The sequence below is a fragment of the Podospora anserina genome, chromosome 1 (genome assembly GCF_000226545.1).
Source record: "Podospora anserina S mat+ genomic DNA chromosome 1, supercontig 1".
Classification (NCBI taxonomy): domain Eukaryota; kingdom Fungi; phylum Ascomycota; class Sordariomycetes; order Sordariales; family Podosporaceae; genus Podospora; species Podospora anserina.
The window spans coordinates 925422-946322 of NW_001914859.1; the positions used below are offsets into that span (position 1 = coordinate 925422).

At 53.5% G+C, this 20901-nt stretch overlaps 6 protein-coding genes across 6 annotated transcripts; 4 read left to right on the forward strand and 2 right to left on the reverse strand.

Annotated features, from left to right (window-relative positions):
- Positions 1 to 131: 131 nt before the first annotated feature.
- PODANS_1_2600 (uncharacterized protein) lies at positions 132 to 1922 on the reverse strand (the record flags this gene model as incomplete). The annotated part of the gene is made up of 1 exon (XM_001912421.1): positions 132 to 1922. The coding sequence occupies one exon, from the start codon at positions 1920 to 1922 to the stop codon at positions 132 to 134; it is 1791 nt and encodes a 596-aa protein (XP_001912456.1).
- A 516-nt stretch (positions 1923 to 2438) lies between these two features.
- On the forward strand, positions 2439 to 6926 carry PODANS_1_2610 (uncharacterized protein; the record flags this gene model as incomplete). Its single annotated transcript, XM_001912422.1, has 4 exons — positions 2439 to 4844; positions 4895 to 5068; positions 5124 to 6369; positions 6427 to 6926. 4 exons carry the CDS (start codon positions 2439 to 2441, stop codon positions 6924 to 6926), a joined length of 4326 nt encoding a protein of 1441 aa, XP_001912457.1.
- A 402-nt stretch (positions 6927 to 7328) lies between these two features.
- On the forward strand, positions 7329 to 8024 carry PODANS_1_2620 (uncharacterized protein; the record flags this gene model as incomplete). Its single annotated transcript, XM_001912423.1, has 1 exon — positions 7329 to 8024. One exon carries the CDS (start codon positions 7329 to 7331, stop codon positions 8022 to 8024), a length of 696 nt encoding a protein of 231 aa, XP_001912458.1.
- Positions 8025 to 8202: 178 nt separating this feature from the next.
- PODANS_1_2630 (uncharacterized protein) lies at positions 8203 to 9193 on the reverse strand (the record flags this gene model as incomplete). The annotated part of the gene is made up of 4 exons (XM_001912424.1): positions 8203 to 8421; positions 8480 to 8846; positions 8905 to 8949; positions 9003 to 9193. The coding sequence occupies 4 exons, from the start codon at positions 9191 to 9193 to the stop codon at positions 8203 to 8205; spliced, it is 822 nt and encodes a 273-aa protein (XP_001912459.1).
- A 208-nt stretch (positions 9194 to 9401) lies between these two features.
- Positions 9402 to 11108, forward strand: PODANS_1_2640 (uncharacterized protein; the record flags this gene model as incomplete). The annotated part of the gene is made up of 2 exons (XM_001912425.1): positions 9402 to 10004; positions 10116 to 11108. 2 exons carry the CDS (start codon positions 9402 to 9404, stop codon positions 11106 to 11108), a joined length of 1596 nt encoding a protein of 531 aa, XP_001912460.1.
- Positions 11109 to 12300: 1192 nt separating this feature from the next.
- Positions 12301 to 17603, forward strand: PODANS_1_2650 (uncharacterized protein; the record flags this gene model as incomplete). Its single annotated transcript, XM_001912426.1, has 2 exons — positions 12301 to 12657; positions 12714 to 17603. The coding sequence occupies 2 exons, from the start codon at positions 12301 to 12303 to the stop codon at positions 17601 to 17603; spliced, it is 5247 nt and encodes a 1748-aa protein (XP_001912461.1).
- Positions 17604 to 20901: the final 3298 nt, after the last annotated feature.

Here is a 20901-nt window from a genome sequence, read left to right on the forward strand (position 1 = left end):
CAACCCTGAGAAAACTGAAAAACGCAAACCAAGAAAAAGTGACAGTTCTTTTAGCATCACAATCTGCCCTGTCATCGAAAATAACACAAGTCAAGAAAGTACAACCCAACACCATCAACTAGGCAACCCCCTCAACCCCTCCCATTCGACCCCTCCCCACCCCCAGTCCCATACCCATTCCTGTTCTTCGCCCTTCCAGTGATATCCCCCCAAGTAGCACCAAACCTCCTCCCCGTGCTGGCCAACAGGCCCTCCTCCTCATCCACCTCGGCCTCCTCATCCAACTCGCTCAAATTCAACCTCGGCGTCCTGAACAAACTCGTCACAAACACCACCATAAACACGCCCAAAAAGGCAAACTGCGCCCAGAAGTCAATCGCCCCAAACACGGGCCAGTTGATCGTCACTCTGTTGAGGAAGGTGCTCATCACCGTGGGCGTGCAGACATCTTTCGCTGCTGGCTCGGAAAAGACTTCTGAGCAAGGCCTGACCATGTCCCTGTGTTCACGGCAGTCGGGTTGTTCTCCTGGGTGGCGAGGTGCGTTGACGCAAAAGGTTTGCGTGCCGTAGATGGCGTACTGAGGGGCGACAATCATGGCAATAGCATAATTGATAGCCAGGATAATCAACGCGAGCATCACTGTTGCGATGAGTAGTGCTTGGGGTGATGTTCTTCCCTTTTTGATTTGGAAGACTCTCACCCACAAGAACCTGATGCCAATGGTAGCGATACCAGTGATTGAGCTGCCGAAGAAAAACAAAACCAACAGAGCCATCAGGATGTAGTCAACGGGGAAAGCCTTGGCAGACTGCACAAAGATCCAGTTGACCGGCTGGAAGACGTTGATGTGACCGAGGATGTAGCCACAGTGTTCTTTGCAGATAGAGTTGGCCGCCTTGTCGATGCCAGTGATGAGCATGGAGGCCCAGACCAAGATCGAGAGCAGCAGTAGCAAGATACCGCCCAGGAGCTTGAGAGGACGGAAGACAGCTTGAATCTTGGTCCAGGCGCGGAAGACACCACTTCGGCCGTCACCACGGGTTTCGGCCGCAAGTCTTTCCCTTCTCACGAGAGTGCGCTCCTCACGTAGCAAGGCGTCCAGCTCCCTCCTGTCCTTCTGAGAAATGCCATCCGGACGGCCAGCATTGCGCATTTCGATTTGTCTCTGGAGCTCTCGGTTATGTTCCAAGTCGGTCGCGATCGTCGCGGAAAGCTGAGGAGCGGAGATGGACGGGGCAGACTTGATAAGAGAGACCGGAAGAAGAGCCAGTCCAGCACCGGTATAGAGAGTGTAGAGAAACGTGCCCAACGTGATGAGCAGGCCGACCCCGAATGTCAAAGCCTTCTCTCCTTTGTTGGCAGCGAGCAGACGCTTGAAGTAGTCCAGATCAAGGTGCTTGCCGTTCCCACTACCCGCAGCGGGGACGAAGAAACCGAGGAGGAACAGAATCAAGACCAAAAACACGAATCCAAGCGTATACTTCGCCGCCTTCCAGAACCGGGCGCCAGCACCACTGGTTCCCTCCTCCTCTTCAACCTCATCATATTCCTCGTACCAGAAATAGGCGAATGGGATGACGATCAGACATAGCAACGCATCGAAGCTGTAGAGGGTGTAGTAAACGACCTTCAAGGTCAAGAGTATTCCATCGATTCTCTCGGGCGTTGCCCAGTCCTTTTTAGCACCGAGGTGTGCTGAGGCTGTGGACGAGACAAGGGCAATGTCAACGGGCAGGAGGAAGACGGTTGCTAGAAGCGAGGTGAGACTGACAATCGCGACGATGCTCACGGTAACAGATCGCTCATGCGGGGATTGCCAGGTGAATGTTGTGATAATGGCGACGAGGAGCACCAAGGCGACCGCGACGGCGTAGGCCACCCAAATAAGACTGGTCTGGAGCAAGCCAGCTGATGCCAACATGTTGGCGGCTTGCGGATTGGAGATGTCCAGATATGCGTGGTTCTTTTTGAAGAATGGTAGAAGACAATCAGTGTCTTAGATAATCTGTATCAATCAGTACACTGAAGTCGTCCCAGCGAAGCAGATGTGGTGTTTGAGAGGAACTGTTGCAAGGGGTAGGAACGTGAAGTGTTCCACTCTGGGGGGGGCATTCAGTTCACTTAATCTGTGACGCAATGCTGCAGCGAAGGGAGCTCCTGTGGAACCTGCCAAGTCCTGCTAGCGACGTTGTGCCAAGACTTTTCCCACACGTTCAGCACGCAGTTCGGGGTTCTGGCGTTCTGGCCCATGAAATTTATTCGGACCAATCAACACCACGCACGGGAGCTTCCTTCGAGCTTCGCGGCAGCCCTCGAGTTGCGGTTTGGTTCGTCCTCTTCAAACCACCACCACCATATTCAAAAGCAACGATTGTTTTTGCGCATCGTGTTTTCTTGTCTATTTACGGAATAGAGATATGTGCTTGGCTGCCACAGCATGCAGTGCTACACAGAGCTAACGCCGCCGACGGCTGTCACCCACTCCCTCACACTCCAACTAATTCCAGGCCAGGGCACGAACCTCGTGGTCGCAAAGTCGTCTCTTCTCCAGATATTCAGAACAAAGATCGTATCGACCGAGATTGATGCTTCTCAGCAGGGCAGCGGTGCTAGGACACGAAACGCGGGCCGATACGAAAGCCGGTTAGCGAATGACGACGATGGGCTTGAGGCATCGTTTCTGGGAGGGGACAGTCTTGCGTTCAAGACGGATCGCACCAACAACACAAAGCTGGTGCTCGTTTCAGAGATTTCACTGTCGGGAACCATCACGGGGCTAGCAAAGATAAAGTCGCAAAACCTGAGGTCAGGCGGTGATGCACTGCTCGTGGCCTTCAAAGACGCGAGGCTCAGCCTGGTAGAGTGGGACGCCGAACGCCATGATCTGTCGACCGTGTCTATCCACTATTACGAACAAGACGAGCTGCAGGGAAGCCCATGGGCGCCACCTCTATCCAACTTCACCAATTTTCTCGCGGCAGACCCGGGGGGTAGATGCGCGGCGCTCAAGTTTGGCGGCATGAATTTGGCCATCCTGCCCTTCAAGCAGGCGGATGAGGACATTGATATGGATGATGACTGGGACGAGGATCTGGATGGCCCTCGACCTGTCAAGCAAGAAGCCGCCGTTGTAAATGGAGGTAGCAGCATAAAAGAGACACCCTATTCACCATCATTTGTCCTCCGACTCTCCAATCTTGATCCAAGTCTCCTCCATCCTGTGCATCTGGCCTTCCTGCATGAGTACCGAGAGCCCACCTTTGGCATTCTCGCCTCGACTGTCAACGCCTCCAACTCCCTTGGCCGGAAAGATCACTTGGCATACATGGTCTTTACCCTAGATCTGCAGCAGCGGGCCTCGACAACCATCCTGTCAGTCCCTGGTCTCCCGCAGGATCTTTTCCGCGTTCAGCCTTTGCCGGCCCCCGTCGGCGGTGCTTTACTCGTGGGAGCGAATGAGCTGATCCACATCGACCAGTCGGGCAAGCCGAACGGTGTAGCTGTCAACCCCCTCACAAAACAATGCACCTCCTTTGGCCTGTCTGACCAGTCCGACCTGAACCTTCGGCTCGAGGAATGTACCATCGACGTCTTGTCAGCCGAGGAGCTTCTTGTCATCCTGAGCGATGGCCGTATGGCATTGGTTACCTTCAGGATAGACGGTCGTACAGTGTCTGGTCTTGACGTCAAGCTGCTCCCTTCAGAAACAGGCGGTTCTCTCATCCCAGGCCGCGTATCAACACTCTCAAGGATAGGCAAGAGTGTCATGTTTGCCGGTAGCGAGGAGGGTGACTCTCTCGTTTTTGGCTGGACAAAGAAGCAGAATCAATCAGGAAGAAAGAAGTCACGGCTTCAAGATGTAGGCCTGGACATCGATATGGCGGATGAGGAGGATCTTGACGAGGACGAGGACGAAGATGACCTTTATGCCGAGGAACCAACACCCAAGCAACAGGCTGTCGCAACTGCCAGCAATGTCAAGGAAGGTGACCTCACTTTTCGAATCCACGACCGGCTGCTGAGTATTGCGCCCATCCAGTCCATGACGTACGGTCAACCCGTGGATGCACCCGGCAGCGAGGAGGAGCAGAACTCGGCCGGCGTTCGCAGTGAACTCCAATTGGTATGCGGCGTAGGAAGGAATAAGTCTTCCGCAATGGCGATCATGAATCTTGCCATCCCACCAAAGGTTATTGGACGCTTCGAGTTCCCTGAGGCGAGGGGATTCTGGACAGTGTGCGCAAAGAAGCCTGTGCCAAAGTCACTGCAAGGTGACAAGGGACCCGGCGCGATTGGAAATGACTACGGTACCTCGGGCCAGTATGACAAGTTCATGATTGTCGCTAAGGTCGACCTGGACGGCTACGAGAAATCTGATGTCTACGCCCTTACCGCGGCGGGCTTTGAAAGCCTCACTGGCACAGAATTTGACCCTGCTGCCGGCTTCACCATTGAAGCAGGCACTATGGGCAAAGACAACAGAATCATTCAGGTTCTCAAATCGGAAGTCCGCTGCTACGACGGAGATCTCGGCCTCAGTCAGATAGTGCCGATGATGGATGAAGAAACGGGAGCTGAGCCTAGAGCTACCAGTGCGAGCATTGCCGACCCGTACTTGCTCATCATCCGCAATGATCAGAGTGTTTTTATTGCTTCGATTCACGACGATAACGAGTTGGAAGAAGTAGAAAAGGAGGACAAGACGTTGGCGACCACAAAATGGTTGACTGGATGTCTGTACACAGACACCAATGGTGTGTTTGGGGAAGAGTCGGGTGACAAGAAGGCTAAGCTGCCTGAGAGTATTCTCATGTTTCTTCTTAGCGCCAGTGGTGCTCTTTATGTAAGCTCCCTTCTCGGTTGGGTCATGTGTACAATACTGACTCCACGCAGATATACCGCCTCCCTGATCTGTGCAAGCCAGTATATGTAGCCGAAGGGCTCTCATACATTCCCACCGGGCTCTCGGCTGACTATGCCGCGCGAAAAGGCACAGCCAAGGAGACCGTGTCTGAAATACTGGTGGCTGATCTGGGTGATACTACCGCCAAGTCCCCGTATCTCATTGTATGTTGTTTGTCAATGCTGTGGCAACGTGGTAGTCGCTAATCATGTCTCCTAGCTCCGTCACGCGAATGATGATTTGACGATGTATGAGCCTTACCGATATCAACTTGGCGCTGGACTGGAATTTCCAAAGACTTTGTTCTTCCAAAAGATCCCCAATTCGGTGCTGGCGAAAAGCCCAGCAGAGGAAACGGACGACGAGGAGGTCACACACCAAGCGAAGTGCCTAGCGCTGCGGAGGTGCAATAACATCGGCGGGTATAGCACCGTCTTCCTCCCCGGGCCATCCCCCAGTTTCATCATCAAATCATCCAAATCCATGCCCAAGGTACTGCCGCTACAAGGCGCAGCAGTCACAGCCATCAGCTCTTTTCACACTGAAGGATGCGAACACGGGTTCATATATGCCGATTCCCACAACATCGTAAGGGTATCGCAGCTCCCTAAGGACTGGAGTTTCGCCGAGACTGGGCTAGCGGTGAAGAAGATACCCATTGGTGAGGACATCGTCGCCGTGGCATACCACCCTCCATCGCAGAGCTATGTTGTAGCCTGCAATACTCCGGAGCCTTTTGAACTTCCAAGAGATGACGACTACCACAAGGAATGGGCCCGCGAAGTTCTGCCTTTCAAGCCGACACTGGAGAGGGGAACGCTGAAGCTCATCGGTCCCATTACATGGACTGTGGTTGACACCATCGTTATGGAACCCTGCGAGAATGTGCTCTGCGTGGAGACACTTAACCTGGAAGTTTCGGAAGCCACCAACGAGCGGAAACTTCTGATTGGTGTCGGTACCGCGATCACAAAGGGCGAGGATTTGCCTACCAGGGGGGCTGTTTATGTCTACAACGTGGCTGACGTTATCCCGGAGCCCGGGAAGCCAGAGACGGGCAAGAAGCTGAAGCTCATTGCGAAGGAAGATATTCCTCGCGGTGCCGTCACGGCGCTCTCTGAGATTGGTACTCAAGGTCTCATGCTTGTTGCTCAGGGACCGAAGTGCATGGTGCGTGGTCTCAAGGAAGATGGGACCTTGCTCCCGGTAGCATTCATGGACATGAACTGCTATGTCACCAGCGCAAAGGAGCTTCCTGGGACGGGGTTGTGCCTGATGGCTGATGCTTTCAAGGGGGTGTGGTTTACGGGGTACACCGAGGAGCCGTACAAGATGATGTTGTTTGGCAAGAGCAATACCCGACTGGAGGTATTGAATGCTGATTTCTTGCCGAACGGGAAGGAGTTGTCGATCGTGGCATGTGATGCGGAGGGACACATTCATATTCTTCAGTTTGATCCAGAGCGTAAGTGATACCTCAAGCCATACATGACGTTTACTGTTTGCTAACTTTTATATGTAGACCCGAAATCTCTCCAGGGCCATCTGTTACTGCATAGGACGAGTTTCAGCACAGGCGCCCACCACGTCACCAAGTCGCTTCTCTTGCCCTCGACACTGTCACCAGACAACAAGGAAGATAACGAGGAAAATGGAGCCACATCACGTCCACACATTCTGCTGCTTGCCTCTCCGACTGGCGTGTTAGCGGCTCTCCGTCCACTGTCAGAGACGGCATACCGGAGACTGTCGTCTCTGGCTGCTCAGTTGACGAATTCTTTGACCCACGCGGCAGGGCTGAATCCAAAGGGGTACAGAATGCCGTCTGCTACTTGTCCTCCTGCTGGAGTAGATGCTGGTATAGGGAGACACATTGTTGACGGCACTATCCTAGCTCGCTTCTCGGAGTTGGGAAGGGCAAAGAGGGGAGAGGTTGCTGGCAGGGCTGGGTATACTGGACCTGATGAGATCAGGGGAGAACTGGATGGTGTGCTCGGGTGGGCGGGGCTGGACTACTTTTAGGCAGCGTGTATATCGGGTAGAAAAGTGTAAAAATGGTTAACATGGTAGCGTAATCATTATTCCTACACAGGAAGTAAGGTGTTCCGTGATGGCATGTACAACCCTAACCCACTACTTTATCCCCGAACCGCCAAGACATCCCGCCGCCAAGCTTCCTCTACAAAGCGACCTTGCAACCTTTCTTATCGCCGCCGCCAAAATTTCTCTTATCGCCAATTCGCCTCGAGCTCTCTCCGGCGCGCAGTTTCGTCGCAACTTTCTTGATCCCTTCATCTTTGGCGCGACGATACACCACCCCTATAATTACCACCTCATTTTCCCTACCCTTTCATGCCTCAATAATACACCCACACAACCCCCGAATTTCCCACCAAACTTGAAGTTCGCCCTCCGCGAGCGAAAATGAACGCCTCCGCCCTCCTCCAGTCCCAAGGCTGGCTGGGCAAAGGCCACTCCCTCGACTCCCACCGCTTCGGTTCCTCCTCCACTACCCCAACCCAATCCGGCCGAAACGCCCGCGGCCTGGTAAACCCCCTCCTCATATCCCGCAACACCGACGGCCGCGGCATAGGCAACAAGACGCACTACACCTCTGACCAGTGGTGGCTCTCAGCTTTTGACCAGAAGCTCAAGGGGTTGGACACGACAAACTCGAAGGAGGGTATTACCCAGACTGTCACGGAGGGGAAGCTGGATGCGGTGGGGAGGGTGCAGGAGGGGAAGTATACCGGTACCAAGGGGCTGTATGCGTTTTTTGTGAAGGGGGGGTTGTTGGAGGGGACGGTGGAGGTTGGGTTGTTGGGGGAGAGTAAGGAGGGGACTGCGACGCCTGATGGGGGGAGTGAGAGTGGTGGGGGGTTTTCGTTGAGGCAGCAATTGGCGGCGAAGAGGGCGAAAAGAGAGGCGAAGAAGGCGGGGATGACGAAGGAGGAGAGGAAAGCAAGGAAAGAGAAGAAGGAGGCGAAGAGGTTAAAACGGGAGGAGAAGGTGAGGAGGAGAAAGGAAAAGGAGGGGAGGAAAAGGGAGAAGGAGGAGAGGAGGAGAAGGAAAGAGTTGAAGAGGAAGAGGAGGGCGGAGAAGGATAAGAAGGAGAAATGAAAAGAAAAGTGTGGGAAAAGCGAGATGTTATAATGATACCCTGGAGGAGAACAGGCCGTTGAGAACACTCCGGCCGGACTGAAATGTTGGGCGGGCATACGTGTTATATCACAGGGCCTTGAAGGCCCGATCAGAAGTGATGGACAGATAGCTCGAAAAGGCACGACCTTGATATTCGTTAGAGACAGGTCTCCTTGGGAACCTTGCCCGGCTTGTTAGATAGCAACCAGGGCCTCCGGTCCCAGAATTCATCCTTGATGATGTCAAGGTGCTCAATCACTATCCTGGCCTTGGCCCTCCTCTTTTTGTCGCTTTCTGTCTGGTTCTTGGATTGCTGGACTGGCTCGGCCAGGCTATCTGCTTCGGCTGCTGCGTTGTGGGTGGCTGGGTCTACCAGCTCGTACTTTTGCTTGTTAGCATCAAAACCAGATGTCTGATACAAAGGGAATACTCACACCCCGGAACAGCACACTCCCCTTCTTATAAATCTCTGGCTCGTTGTTGTAGTTTATGCCAAACTTGGAAAACAAAATCTCGTTCTTGTCGGCAGCATACGTCCCCTTGAGCAACTCTTCCGCCTCGAGATTTCCCATGCCACCTTTCTGTATGAGAGCCCAGAAGGTGGTGTTGTAGAGGTTGTTGATGTGGCAGTCTACCTGCCTCCAGCTCATGTAGTCCCGGAGGTTCTGCACGCTGGGGTAGCAGACTGCTCTGCCGTCGAAGCTGGGTAAGGGGGGTGACAGGGGGGTGTCGGGGAAGTAGGTTGACCAGAGGTGGATGTAGTAGGATGAGAAGGTTGATACGATTGTGGTGACGAGTTTGCTTGGGAACGGTTAGTGAGTCACGATTGTGGGTGGTGAGTCGAATGGGAGGTAGGTACCTTGAGCGTCTTTCGAAGAGGGTGCATGACTTGTGGAAGACGAAGCTGTGTAAGGGTCAGTTGTAAGCTGCTATGAAAGAAGAGGTCTGGGGATATACCTGTATTCATCGCTGATTCCGTAGGCTATGGTGACCTCTGGTATCTCATACATGACTGCCTGAGCGGCAGCGTTCATGAGATCCAGAGCTCGCCTGTCGTTTGGTTTTTCGAAACCATATTTGCTTGAGAATCTAGTCAAGCAGAATGAAAGGTTAGGAAGTGATGCCAAACTCATGTTTGTAACAGTCATACTTTGTGAAGCCTCTCCCGTCGATTCTCACAACAATCCATGTATTTAGCAGCAAGTTGTCTGGCTGCTCAAAGTTTTTGACATATTCAAATCTTCCTACTATATCAGCTATGTTCTACTTGCTGTGATTCGACATAATCTTACTTTGAGTTCGCCATCTGATCTGGATATTTACAGAGTCTGAATTACTGTTACTTACGTCTTTGTCATGGAGAAAAAGGATGGCATTCCAGCACGTCTGGAAAGAAGCTCCAGAGATACCCCGCGTGCCGGGGACTTGCCGGCGGGGCGCTTGGCACCCGCTGAAGCTGCACGGGCCCGGCCACCAAACCCCTGTCAAACAGGCGCCATCGAAGGTGCGGCTCAGCGGGTCTCTAGCGCATCGAGACCCTTGCAGCGGCCCATCAGTTCTTTTCTAGCGAGAGCCGATGATGAAAGTCAACAATTCGACATTCCAGATTTCGAACTCGTGAAGCGACAACGTCGCCTCGACAAGTCCAAGATGAATCTGCTACTTTCCGACGATTACCTGCTTCAAGACTACCCAGAGAACATTACCAACACCATTCGATCGGGTCACTCAACCTGTGTTCGCTTCAATCGCAAGGGTGATTACCTCGCGTCCGGCCGCGGCGATGGAACCGTTGTCGTTTGGGACATTGAGACCATGGGCGTCGCCCGGAAGCTGCGAGGCCATTCTAAGCAAATACAATCGCTAAGCTGGTCACGGTGCGGTCGATACCTGCTGTCGGCCTGTGCTGGTTGGAAGGCCATTCTATGGGATCTCCAAGATGGCAAGAAGTATCGCGAAGTGCGATTCCGAGCGCCAGTCTACGGGGCTGAGCTCCATCCCTGGAACCAGTACGTTTTGGAGAGGACCTTTCCTTCCAGTCATCTATACTAACATATGCTCAGTCACCAGTTTGCTGCAGCCTTGTTCGAAGCCCAACCGGTCCTCGTCGATGTCCAAGACCGAAAAGACGTTCAACACCCTCTCCCGACCGCTCCAGAGCACGACACCGTGAAGCAGACCACAACGGCGATGATATATACTGCGAAGGGAGCTCATCTGCTATCCGGCACCAGCAAAGGCCGACTGAATATTATCGACACCACAACCCACCAGCTCATCTACTCCGAGAAGATCGCCGAAAGGAGTGCGGTTCTTCTGTTGAGACTGACCGAATCTGGCAAAGATCTGCTTGTGAATAGCAACGACGGTATCATCCGAACGTTTCACCTGCCAGACCTCTCCGCCCCAGATCTTGATCCTGATACAATACAGTTGCCCCTTGAGCACAAGTTCCAGGACGTCGTCAACAAGCTTCGGTGGGGGCATGTCACATTCAGCGCTACGGGGGAGTATGTAGCTGCCTCAGCTCATAACAACCACGAGCTTTACATCTGGGAGCGAGCACACGGCAGTTTAGTTCGTATGCTTGAGGGGCCGAAGGAGGAGTCGACATATCTAGAATGGCACCCTCATAGGGCCTTGCTCGTAGCTTGTGGCGCGGAGACGGGCAGAATTAACATCTGGTCAGTCACAAGCCCACAGAAATGGTCGGCTCTGGCGCCTGATTTCGTCGAGGTCGAGGACAACGTTGAGTACATCGAGAAGGAGGACGAGTTCGACATCCATCCCCACGAAGAAATTCAGAAACGACGGTTGGATCAGGAGGACGAGGAGATCGATGTGATGGGACCGGTGGGGAACAAGACAGAGCTGGAACAGGAGGCTGACAATTTCCGGGTGCCCATCCTCTTTGACCTGGGCGAGTCGGACAGCGAAGATGAGTTCATCAACGTCGGATTCGGGACACTGCGACGGAAGAGTCCGGGAGAGCAAGACGATGGTGAGGGCACTGGTGGTGAAAAGGCGGCCCCGAAAAAGAGAGGGCGAGCTAAGAAGAAGTAGGGTGGTGGTCTATTAATATTGAGTAGTAATACGTAGTTGTAGTTATGATACCCCTGAATTCACCATAGACATCCATGAAGCATTGCATGAACATGACCCCTATGACGTGAGGCAGGAGAAGGGACGGAGGTATGTGCTCTGACAATCCCTACCTTTTGGCCGTCTCATGGTTGTGGTAACCTTTGGTGTGGCTGAATGAAGGCGTAACTAAAACATGGTCGTCTGAGTGTGCTCAAACCGGTACTCGGTTGAACACGAGCAGATGGCGCCTCATAGTGCAATGCCATACCACCGACCCCATCCACATTCTTGGGTGCGGGGGTTGATAAAGTGATTGTCTGCTCGACGGCGTCATGGAAGTGATATATATGCTGCGGGTCTAGGTTTGGAGACTGATGTCCCAAAAGTCACTGGGCAGGCAGCCGTGGTGGGTGACACGCACAGCGACCTTGAGGGTACCTGTTGCATGGGGAGCGCTGTGGTGGCGGTTGATGGGTGGTTCGCAGCCGGTCAAGTCGCCAGCTGGTATCCCACAGTTCACTTGCTGGGCCCTGGTAGGTGCGCTGTGGTGGTTGCTCCTCCGCGGAAAAGTGGGCCCGTCCTCAAAGTGGGCTAGTCGTTGCCTCCTTCCCGCGTCGCTTTGTCCGTCAAGTCGAACTTTTCAGAAGCAAGCGGCGCCATCCACTTCTTTTCCAAACCACCACTCAACAACCATCACGACCGCCATCGCGGAACGCGTCAACCTCCCCCGATTCTTGTCGCCTGCAGCCATCGGCAAGCCGACAACACGTGTTGAACGCGGTTTAACGACTTTTCTTCGACTCTCCTTCGACTTGCGGCGCAAACTGGAGGCACTGAGCTTGTGATCATCGCTCCGTTGGGGCCGCTGGCCTGTGGACAGCGCAGTGGAGGATACCATCGACTTTGCAATCGCAAAACTCATCCCTCGGCGACCGATCCATCAAAAATCCCGTCTTTGCCCGTCGTTCTCTTCCTTTACTTCGCTCGACGTCGACTTTTTTCACCGACTTTTTGCGCGCGCGCAGCCCTATCGCGACCCGCCGCGTCTTTGCCAGGCTCTCTGGTCCTTCGACTACCGGCTGCTTGGACGACTCCTCCTTAATTAGCCCACCCGCCTTGCTTTTCCCCATTCACCAAATCACGAAATACTTGAGCTCTTACAGCTTTCATCATGGCGAACCTTATCTTCGCTCACTCGAGCGCGCCGCTCCGGACAATTCAGGAGATCCAGTTTGGTCTGCTGTCGCCGGATGAAATCAAGGCCATGAGCGTAGCCCACATCGTCTATCCTGAGACTATGGATGAGACGAGAACCAAGCCACGCGATGGTGGTCTCAACGACCCTTTACTCGGCTCAGTAGACCGACAATTCAAATGCAAGACATGTACCGAAAACATGTCAGAGTGCCCAGGGCATTTCGGACACATCGAACTGGCCCGCCCAGTCTACCATCCAGGATTCATCAAACGGACAAAGAAATTGCTGGAAATCGTCTGCCATAACTGTAGCAAGGTTTTGGCCGATAGAGTTCGTGCATTCTGAATTCGGGATTATCCATTGTGCTTGTGCTAACGCCTTCATAGAGTGATCCTGCTTACGCCGCGGCTATGAAGATTCGCGACCCCAAAACTCGCTTCAAGCGTGTGTGGGACATCTGCAAAGCGAAGCGCGTTTGCGATAACCTTGCGCCGCAGAAACCCGAAGATGGCTCGTATGATCCCAACGCGGGCCCAGCTGATGGTGGTCACGGAGGTTGCGGCAATACCCAGCCCGTTGTGCGTCAGCAGGCTCTGACTCTGTATGCCATGGTCGAGCACAAGGACGACGAAGGTGTGAAGACCAAGGAGAAGAAGGTTCTTACACCCGAGATGACTCTCAACATCTTCCGTCGCATGTCAGAGGACGAGATGGTCGATATCGGTCTCAACATTTCCCAAGCCCGTCCCGAGTGGATGATCATCACAGTTCTTCCCGTGCCCCCGCCGCCAGTGCGTCCTAGCATTTCTATGGACGGTACTGGCACCGGTATGCGCAACGAAGACGATTTGACGTACAAACTTGGCGATATCATTCGCGCCAACGGCAACGTCAGACAGGCCATCTCAGAAGGCTCACCCCAGCACATCATCACGGATTATGAGAATCTTCTCCAGTACCACGTCGCCACCTATATGGACAACGACATTGCTGGTCAGCCACAAGCTCTGCAAAAGAGCGGCCGTCCAGTGAAAGCCATCCGCGCGCGTCTCAAGGGCAAAGAAGGTCGTCTGAGAGGTAACTTGATGGGAAAGCGAGTCGACTTCTCGGCCCGTACTGTCATCACGGGTGATGCCAACATTTCTCTGGATGAAGTCGGTGTCCCACGCAGCATTGCCCGCACCCTCACCTTCCCCGAGACCGTCACTCCCTACAACATTGAGAAGCTCACCGGCTATGTCAAAAATGGGCCGAACGAACATCCCGGTGCCAAGTACGTAATCAGGTCGGACGGGACGCGCATCGATCTTCGCCATCACAAGCGTGCGGGAGCTCTGCAGCTGGAGTACGGGTGGAAAGTCGAGCGTCATTTGATCGACGGTGACTTTATCATCTTCAACCGTCAGCCCTCTCTCCACAAGGAGTCCATGATGGGTCACAGAGTGCGCGTCATGCCCTACTCTACTTTCCGCCTGAATTTGTCCGTCACATCGCCCTACAACGCCGATTTCGACGGTGATGAAATGAACTTGCACGTTCCGCAGACCGAGGAGACACGTGCTGAAGTCAAGGAGCTGTGCATGGTTCCTCTCAACATCGTCTCTCCCCAGCGTAACGGCCCGCTCATGGGTATCGTCCAGGATACACTGGCCGGCGTATACAAGCTCACTCGTCGCGACACCTTCCTCACCAAAGAACAGGTGATGGACGTCATGATGTGGGTCCCAGACTGGGATGGAGTCATTCCCCTTCCTGCTATCTGGAAGCCTAGGCCCCGGTGGACTGGCAAGCAGATCATCAGCATGGTGATTCCCAGCATTATCAACCTTGCCATGGGTGCCGATGGCGAAGAGAGGGACGCCCCGCTTAAGGACGAGGGTCTCCTGATTCAGCAAGGTCAGCTCATCTACGGCTTGCTCACCAAGAAGAGTGTCGGTGCTGCTGGAGGCGGCATCATTCATCTGTGCTACAATGAGTTGGGCCCCTCCGGTGCCATGGACTTCTTGAACGGGTGCCAGAGAGTTGTCAACTATTGGCTTCTCCACTGCGGCCACAGCATTGGTATCGGTGACACCATTCCCGATGACAAGACCATTGAGCTCATTGAAAAGCACATCAATGACGAGAAGGCCGTGGTCGCCAAGCTTACCAAGATGGCCACTGAAAACCAGCTCGAGGCTCTCCCGGGTATGAACGTCCGTGAGACGTTCGAGAACAAGGTGTCGGCTGCCTTGAATACGGCTCGTGACAAGGCCGGTACGTCTACCGAGAAGAGTTTGAAGGATCTCAACAACGCCGTCACCATGGCTCGTTCGGGTTCCAAGGGCTCTTCCATCAATATCTCCCAAATGACAGCGTTGGTCGGTCAGCAGATTGTCGAAGGAAAGCGCATTCCCTTCGGCTTCAAATACCGCACCCTCCCTCATTTCACCAAGGATGATTACTCCCCCGAGGCTCGTGGTTTCGTCGAGAACTCGTATCTCCGTGGCTTGACTCCTTCGGAATTTTTCTTCCACGCCATGGCTGGTAGAGAAGGTTTGATCGATACTGCAGTCAAGACAGCCGAGACCGGTTACATTCAGCGTCGCTTGGTCAAGGCTCTTGAAGACGCTGAGGCGCATTACGATGGTACGGTGCGCAACTCGCTGGGTGATATCATTCAGTTCGTGTACGGTGAGGATGGCCTTGATGGTATTGCCATTGAAAAGCAAAAGGTCGACCACATGAACTTGAACAACGCCAAGTTCGACAAGCGCTTCCGTCTCGACGTGATGGACGAGACAAGCTCTGCTGCCGCTCTGGACGCCCTGGAATATGGCCGAGAGATGGTCAGCGATCCTGCCGTCCAGTCGCTTTTGGATGAGGAATATGAGCAGCTTCTTGCCGACCGGAAGCAAGTCCGTGAAATCAACCGCAAGAAGAAGGACGATGACAGCATGCAGCTGCCTCTCAACATTGGCCGTATTATTGATACTGCCAAGAAGCTCTTCAAGGTTGACAGCACCCAGCGCAGCGACCTGACTCCCAAGGATGTCATTCCTGCTGTGCAGGCCTTGCTTGCTCGCATGGTGGTAGTTAGAGGCGAGGATGAATTGTCCAGAGAAGCTGATTACAACGCCACCATTCTCTTCAAGATTCAGATTCGCTCTCGTCTTGCGTTCAAGCGCCTGGCTGTTGAGCAGCGGCTCAACAAGCTCGCCTTCGACCATGTTCTTGGTGAGCTCGAAAACCGTTGGTCCCGGTCCATGGTCTCTCCTGGTGAGATGGTTGGCGTGTTGGCTGCCCAGTCCATTGGTGAGCCTGCCACCCAGATGACGTTGAACACCTTCCATTTCGCCGGTGTTTCTTCTAAGAACGTCACCCTCGGTGTACCGCGTCTCAAGGAAATCCTCAACGTTGCCAAGGACATCAAGACTCCGTCCATGGTTGTCTACCTTGACAAGGAGAGAGCTACGCAAGAAGACGCCAAGTCGATGCGTAACTTGGTTGAGCACACCAGTCTGAGATCCGTCACAGCCATGACTGAGATCTACTACGACCCCGATATCACTTCCACTGTCATCCCCGAGGATTTCGATCTCGTCGAGTCCTACTTCCTTATTCCCGACACCTCTGACTCGCAGCCTATCGATAGTCAATCCCGCTGGCTACTCAGAATCATGCTCGATCGTCAAAAGATGCTTGACAAGGGCTTGCGTGTGGAGGATGTTGCCGCTGCTATCAAACAGGAGTACAAGAAGGATGTCGCGGTTATTTTCAGTGACAACAACGCCGAGGAGATGGTTGTTCGTATCCGCGTCATTCGCCAGAACGATGACAAGGATGCTGACGGTAACACTATCATCGAGGATGATGTTATGCTGAAGCGTCTGGAGAAGCATCTGCTTGACTCTTGTACTCTCCGTGGCGTTGAAGGCATCGAGCGTGCTTTCCTGAACAAGACCGCCAGATTGCTCGAACTCCCCGACGGATCGCAAACGGCCAACAAGGACAAGGAGCCAGCCTGCGAGGAGTGGTATCTTGATACCCAGGGTACGGCCCTTAGAGAGGTCTTGACGGTTGAAGGTGTTGACACTACTCGCACCTACACCAACGACTTGTACCAGGTTGTCGATGTGTTTGGAATCGAAGCTGCTCGCTCGGCTCTCATGGCTGAGTTGACGCAAGTGCTTGCCTTCGACGGTTCCTATGTCAACCATCGCCATTTGGCTCTATTGGTCGATGTCATGACCTATCGCGGCAGCATTGCTGCCGTTACTCGTCATGGTATCAATCGCGCTGATACTGGTGCGCTCATGCGTTGCTCTTTCGAGGAGACTGTCGAGATTCTTCTCGAAGCCGCTGCGGTTGGTGAGCTTGACGACTGCCGCGGTATTTCCGAGAACGTCATGCTTGGTCAGATGGCGCCCATGGGCACTGGTCACTTTGAGGTTCTTCTCGACCCCAAGATGCTGGAGACTGTCATCTCTGATAACTCTCGCATGGGTCTCATGGCTGGCATGACCATCAAGGGTAACCAGCTTGAGGGTGCCGCGACCCCCTACGACACAGGCTCACCTATGGCTGATAACGGCTACCTTGGCGGGTCTTACTCCCCAACCATGGGTAACTTCTCCCCTATTGTGGGCAATGAATCCGGTGGCCCGCCTGGGTTCGCATCTGAATACGGTGGTGGTGGGTATGGTTCCAGCTCGGTCAACCCGTATGCTACAAGCCCTGGGCGACCTACGAGTCCCTTCACTACCTCCCCGACGTCGCCTTTCAGCTACGGTTACTCCCCGACGTCGCCTGCTGCTGGGTATTCCCCCACCTCTCCGCTCATCGACGCCGGTGGTCGGTTTGCTTCGAGCCCTCAGTTCAGCCCGTCCTCGCCGTCTTTCTCGCCAACGTCGCCTATGCTTCGTCCTGGGAGCCCAACAAGCCCCAGCTACAGCCCGACTTCGCCGAGCTATTCTCCTGCGTCTCCGGCTGCCACCCGTCACTACTCCCCGACATCGCCCGCGCAGTTCCAGTCACCGACCTCGCCGTCGTACTCGCCGACGAGTCCGAGCTACAGCCCAGCGTCCCCTGCGTTCCAGGCCACGTCGCCATCATACTCGCCGGCGTCGCCCAACTGGTCGCCCACGTCGCCAGATGCTTACTCGCCGACAAGCCCCACCTTCCAGCGCTCTCCCGGGCAGCAAATGTCTCCAACCAGCCCTGGGTATTCACCAACGTCTCCTAGCTTCTCTCCCAGAACGCCGGGTCGCGCCGCGGGAAGTGGTGGTGATCAATAGTATGTTTTTTTCTTGCCAACAATCACATTCATATTGGAATGCTAACAATACACTTTTCAGCTCGCCTACCTCCCCCACGAATGACTGAGTTCACACTCTAACATTCCAACCGGCTGAGCAAAGACACGCTTAGGCACCATCCCGGGCACAGGTCTGCCTCGAGATTCGGAGAGAACGCATGGCGAGAGGAAACGAAAAAGAAGAGAAAAAAGGGGGCGCGATTCATCTGCATTATTTTCTTGCGCTACCCTTTCTTTTTCTCGCGTTGTGTTTGTTGCTACTATTAATTGTATTTTTTTTTTTGGCGATATATATGGGAAAGCGCGTAGAGTTCGTCATTCAGCTCTTTTTCTTCAGTTTCGGTTCGCGTTTGGCTTTTATACCGTTACACAACACGCGCGCAACAAACGAACTCCCATCACCGCCGCCATTGCTTGTTTAGATTATCAGGCGTGGGGCCTATGGGAAGGGAGGAAGGGTATGAAAAAAGAAGGGGAGGGGGTACATAAACTGAGATTGCTTGTTTTTTTGCTCGGAGGGAATGGGATGGATGGATGGGAGGCGGGTTGGGGAAGGGAGGGGATATTGGTGATGAACTTGGGTGGCTGTGTAGTAATGATCATTTTGTATCATAAAAATCAATCAAGGGGGAAAACATGACAAATTTTACTTGCTGTCTTGTTGGTGAATTAGTAAAAAGTTGAACAAAAAAAACAGGTGTTTGTATGCAACTATCAGGTGTTTGTTTTGATGGCTGTGGTACAAATATGGTGTGTGGTGTGTGGTGGTCGAGTTGGGCAGTGATGATGACTGAGCTTTGTGGTGCAGCCGTGGCGGGTTATTTGCGGCCGCAAGTGTGGTGGTGGTGGTGGTGGTGGCGTCGATGAGAAGACAGTCTTGTGCTGATGTGTATAAGTTGATAGGTTGGATGGAAGAGGTTGTTTTTCTTGCACAGCCTTTTTTCTCTCCGGTGGTTCCCTATCAGGCAGACATACATAAGGTATACAGCATATGGAGTCCAAACATCGCACAACACTCACAGTAGCAGCAGCAACAACAACAACAACAACAGGCAATTACAGTTATGCATAGACTTTTAAAATAATAAAAAATATGGAGTTGATGCCTATCTGAGCCGTATGTAATTGAAATGATGTGGGTGAGGCTGGGAAAACCACCACCCCATCGATATATTGAGTTTCTGGCACAGTCAAAAGTCATATGCACGTCTGTCGGCCAGGTACTCCCTGAATACGGGCTCTGTATTCAGGTAGGAACCCTGGTTGCCTTGTCGTCGTCCCAATCCAAGCATGCCCGTTTCTTGACTCACCAACGTTTCGATGCAAGCATGCGCGCACGATTCTCAACTGGGCACTTCTTCATCGAGGATGGCCAAAACGGAGGTCGGCTGTGCAATGGTGTGTCTCTAGTATCAACCCCCATCCATGACGCTTCATCAGCACTACTGTGGAACACTCCATCACTGTCGTGTCTACTCGAGACGACATCCACACTGCGCCATGCTCGGTATCGCTTCCCAACCCCCATCCCTTCAGCCCTATGCCCCCTTTTCTTGTCTTCACTATCTGCCCGTTCGGGGCAAAGAATCTGCAGTTGGATCGTAAACATCACTAATTACCGCTTACGCGTGGAGCACATCCGGGCAGTGCTCTGCTGTTCATCATCGCTTCAGCGTAGACTAGCACCAACTGATATTGAAACTTGTGGAGCATCTGCAGTGACGGCCCGGACGGCAACGCAAGTAGCGCGGTGCGCGAGTGACCTTTGATCATGTACTCGGGACCACTTCTGCACATAGCCCAGACGATCAAGTGGATCACCCTGATTTCTTCATCTCAGAGCCCCTTGAAACCCATGGCAAGGAAAATGCAGCTGCAGTCACGGTACCTGCTTCTTCATCAGCCTTGTCGACGTCACTTGGTTTGAAAGGCTGACCAATAGGGCGAACCAGTGGCTTCTCCTCCTGTGATCACGGCTCCTGATTTCCAAGATAGGGGTAGCCCAGCAGGTGAGAGAGGAGGTGATAACACAGCAACTGGCTGCTACATTGCCCCCCACGATGTGAGATCACTCACAGAATACCTTCTGCGGCCGCTCAGACGTGTAGATGATCTGACCTTTGTCGATATTCAGTAGAGTCAGGTTACTCCGTCACAGGAGAGCCGTTATCCAGCCCTGTGATTTGCCGGCCCGTATAGACTCTTTGCACGCAGGTGCGAGCCGGTGGCACCTTGGGTAAGGAGCGGATGCACGAGAAGCACCTGATGCGGAACCTGATCTGGCCCGTGGCTATGCTCCGGTCGTCGACGGCGATCAGATCAGTGGATAGCCAAGTCGTAACCAACGGGAGGGTGTCTTCTGAAACAAGACGACGGGCATATCGGAAGCTCTCCGGGCCCCAAGAACACTCGGTACGGGAGAGGAGTGGAGTCATCTCGTTGCTGTTCATCAGGGAATGGTCCGGTGTTACTATGGCGGAGGCTGAGCATTCACCTCTTGACGAGGTCGTGGGTATGGGGTTGGTGTGCCTGGAACGACGGTCATTGCAATGTATGAGCTCCTAATTCTTCCACCCTCACTGGTCGATATTAGCTTGGCCCTACATGAATCTTGAGAGTGGAGTCTTACTTCCTGGAAAGGGGATCGATGGAGGTTCCCTCCTCCCACCATAGTGTGGAAGGGGAGGGGGGTGGCAAGTCTTGGTATTGTGATTCCCTTCCTTGGTGGGGATGGTATGGTGCGCTGCATGCCCGACACAGTCTAGAGGAAGCAGCATACCTGCAGAAACCTGGGTCAGTCATCGATCTCGCGAGGGAATGGCCAAGGCAACCAGGCATACAAAGAGGTATATCATAGGGACGAATAGAGGACGGCCAAGGGTGAAAGAAGAGACCCAGCCGCGTGGGTAGGATCCAATGTACGTCGGCGGGCCAGTGGCCAATTTGAGAAGATTGTGTAGTCCGTCATGGGTTCTCGGTGGACAGATGAACGAGGCATGAGACAATATGGACGGGTCACTGACCTGAAACGGCTGAGGTAGCCTCGTGGGTGCTAATAGTTGACTTGGTGGTGCCGTGGCATACCGGAGACATCGTGATTGGTCAATGGACATTAACAACTCATTTGACTATGCCGGATCAGCAATTGGGCTGGTCTAGGTGCCGACATCCCTTTTCAGAATTTGGTGAGGAAGAGGCTCAAGTGGAGTTGTAGAAAAGTGGTTGTGCTGTGATATGGTGCTCAGCCTTGCGTTTTGTGACGCGTTGTGACCGTGGCC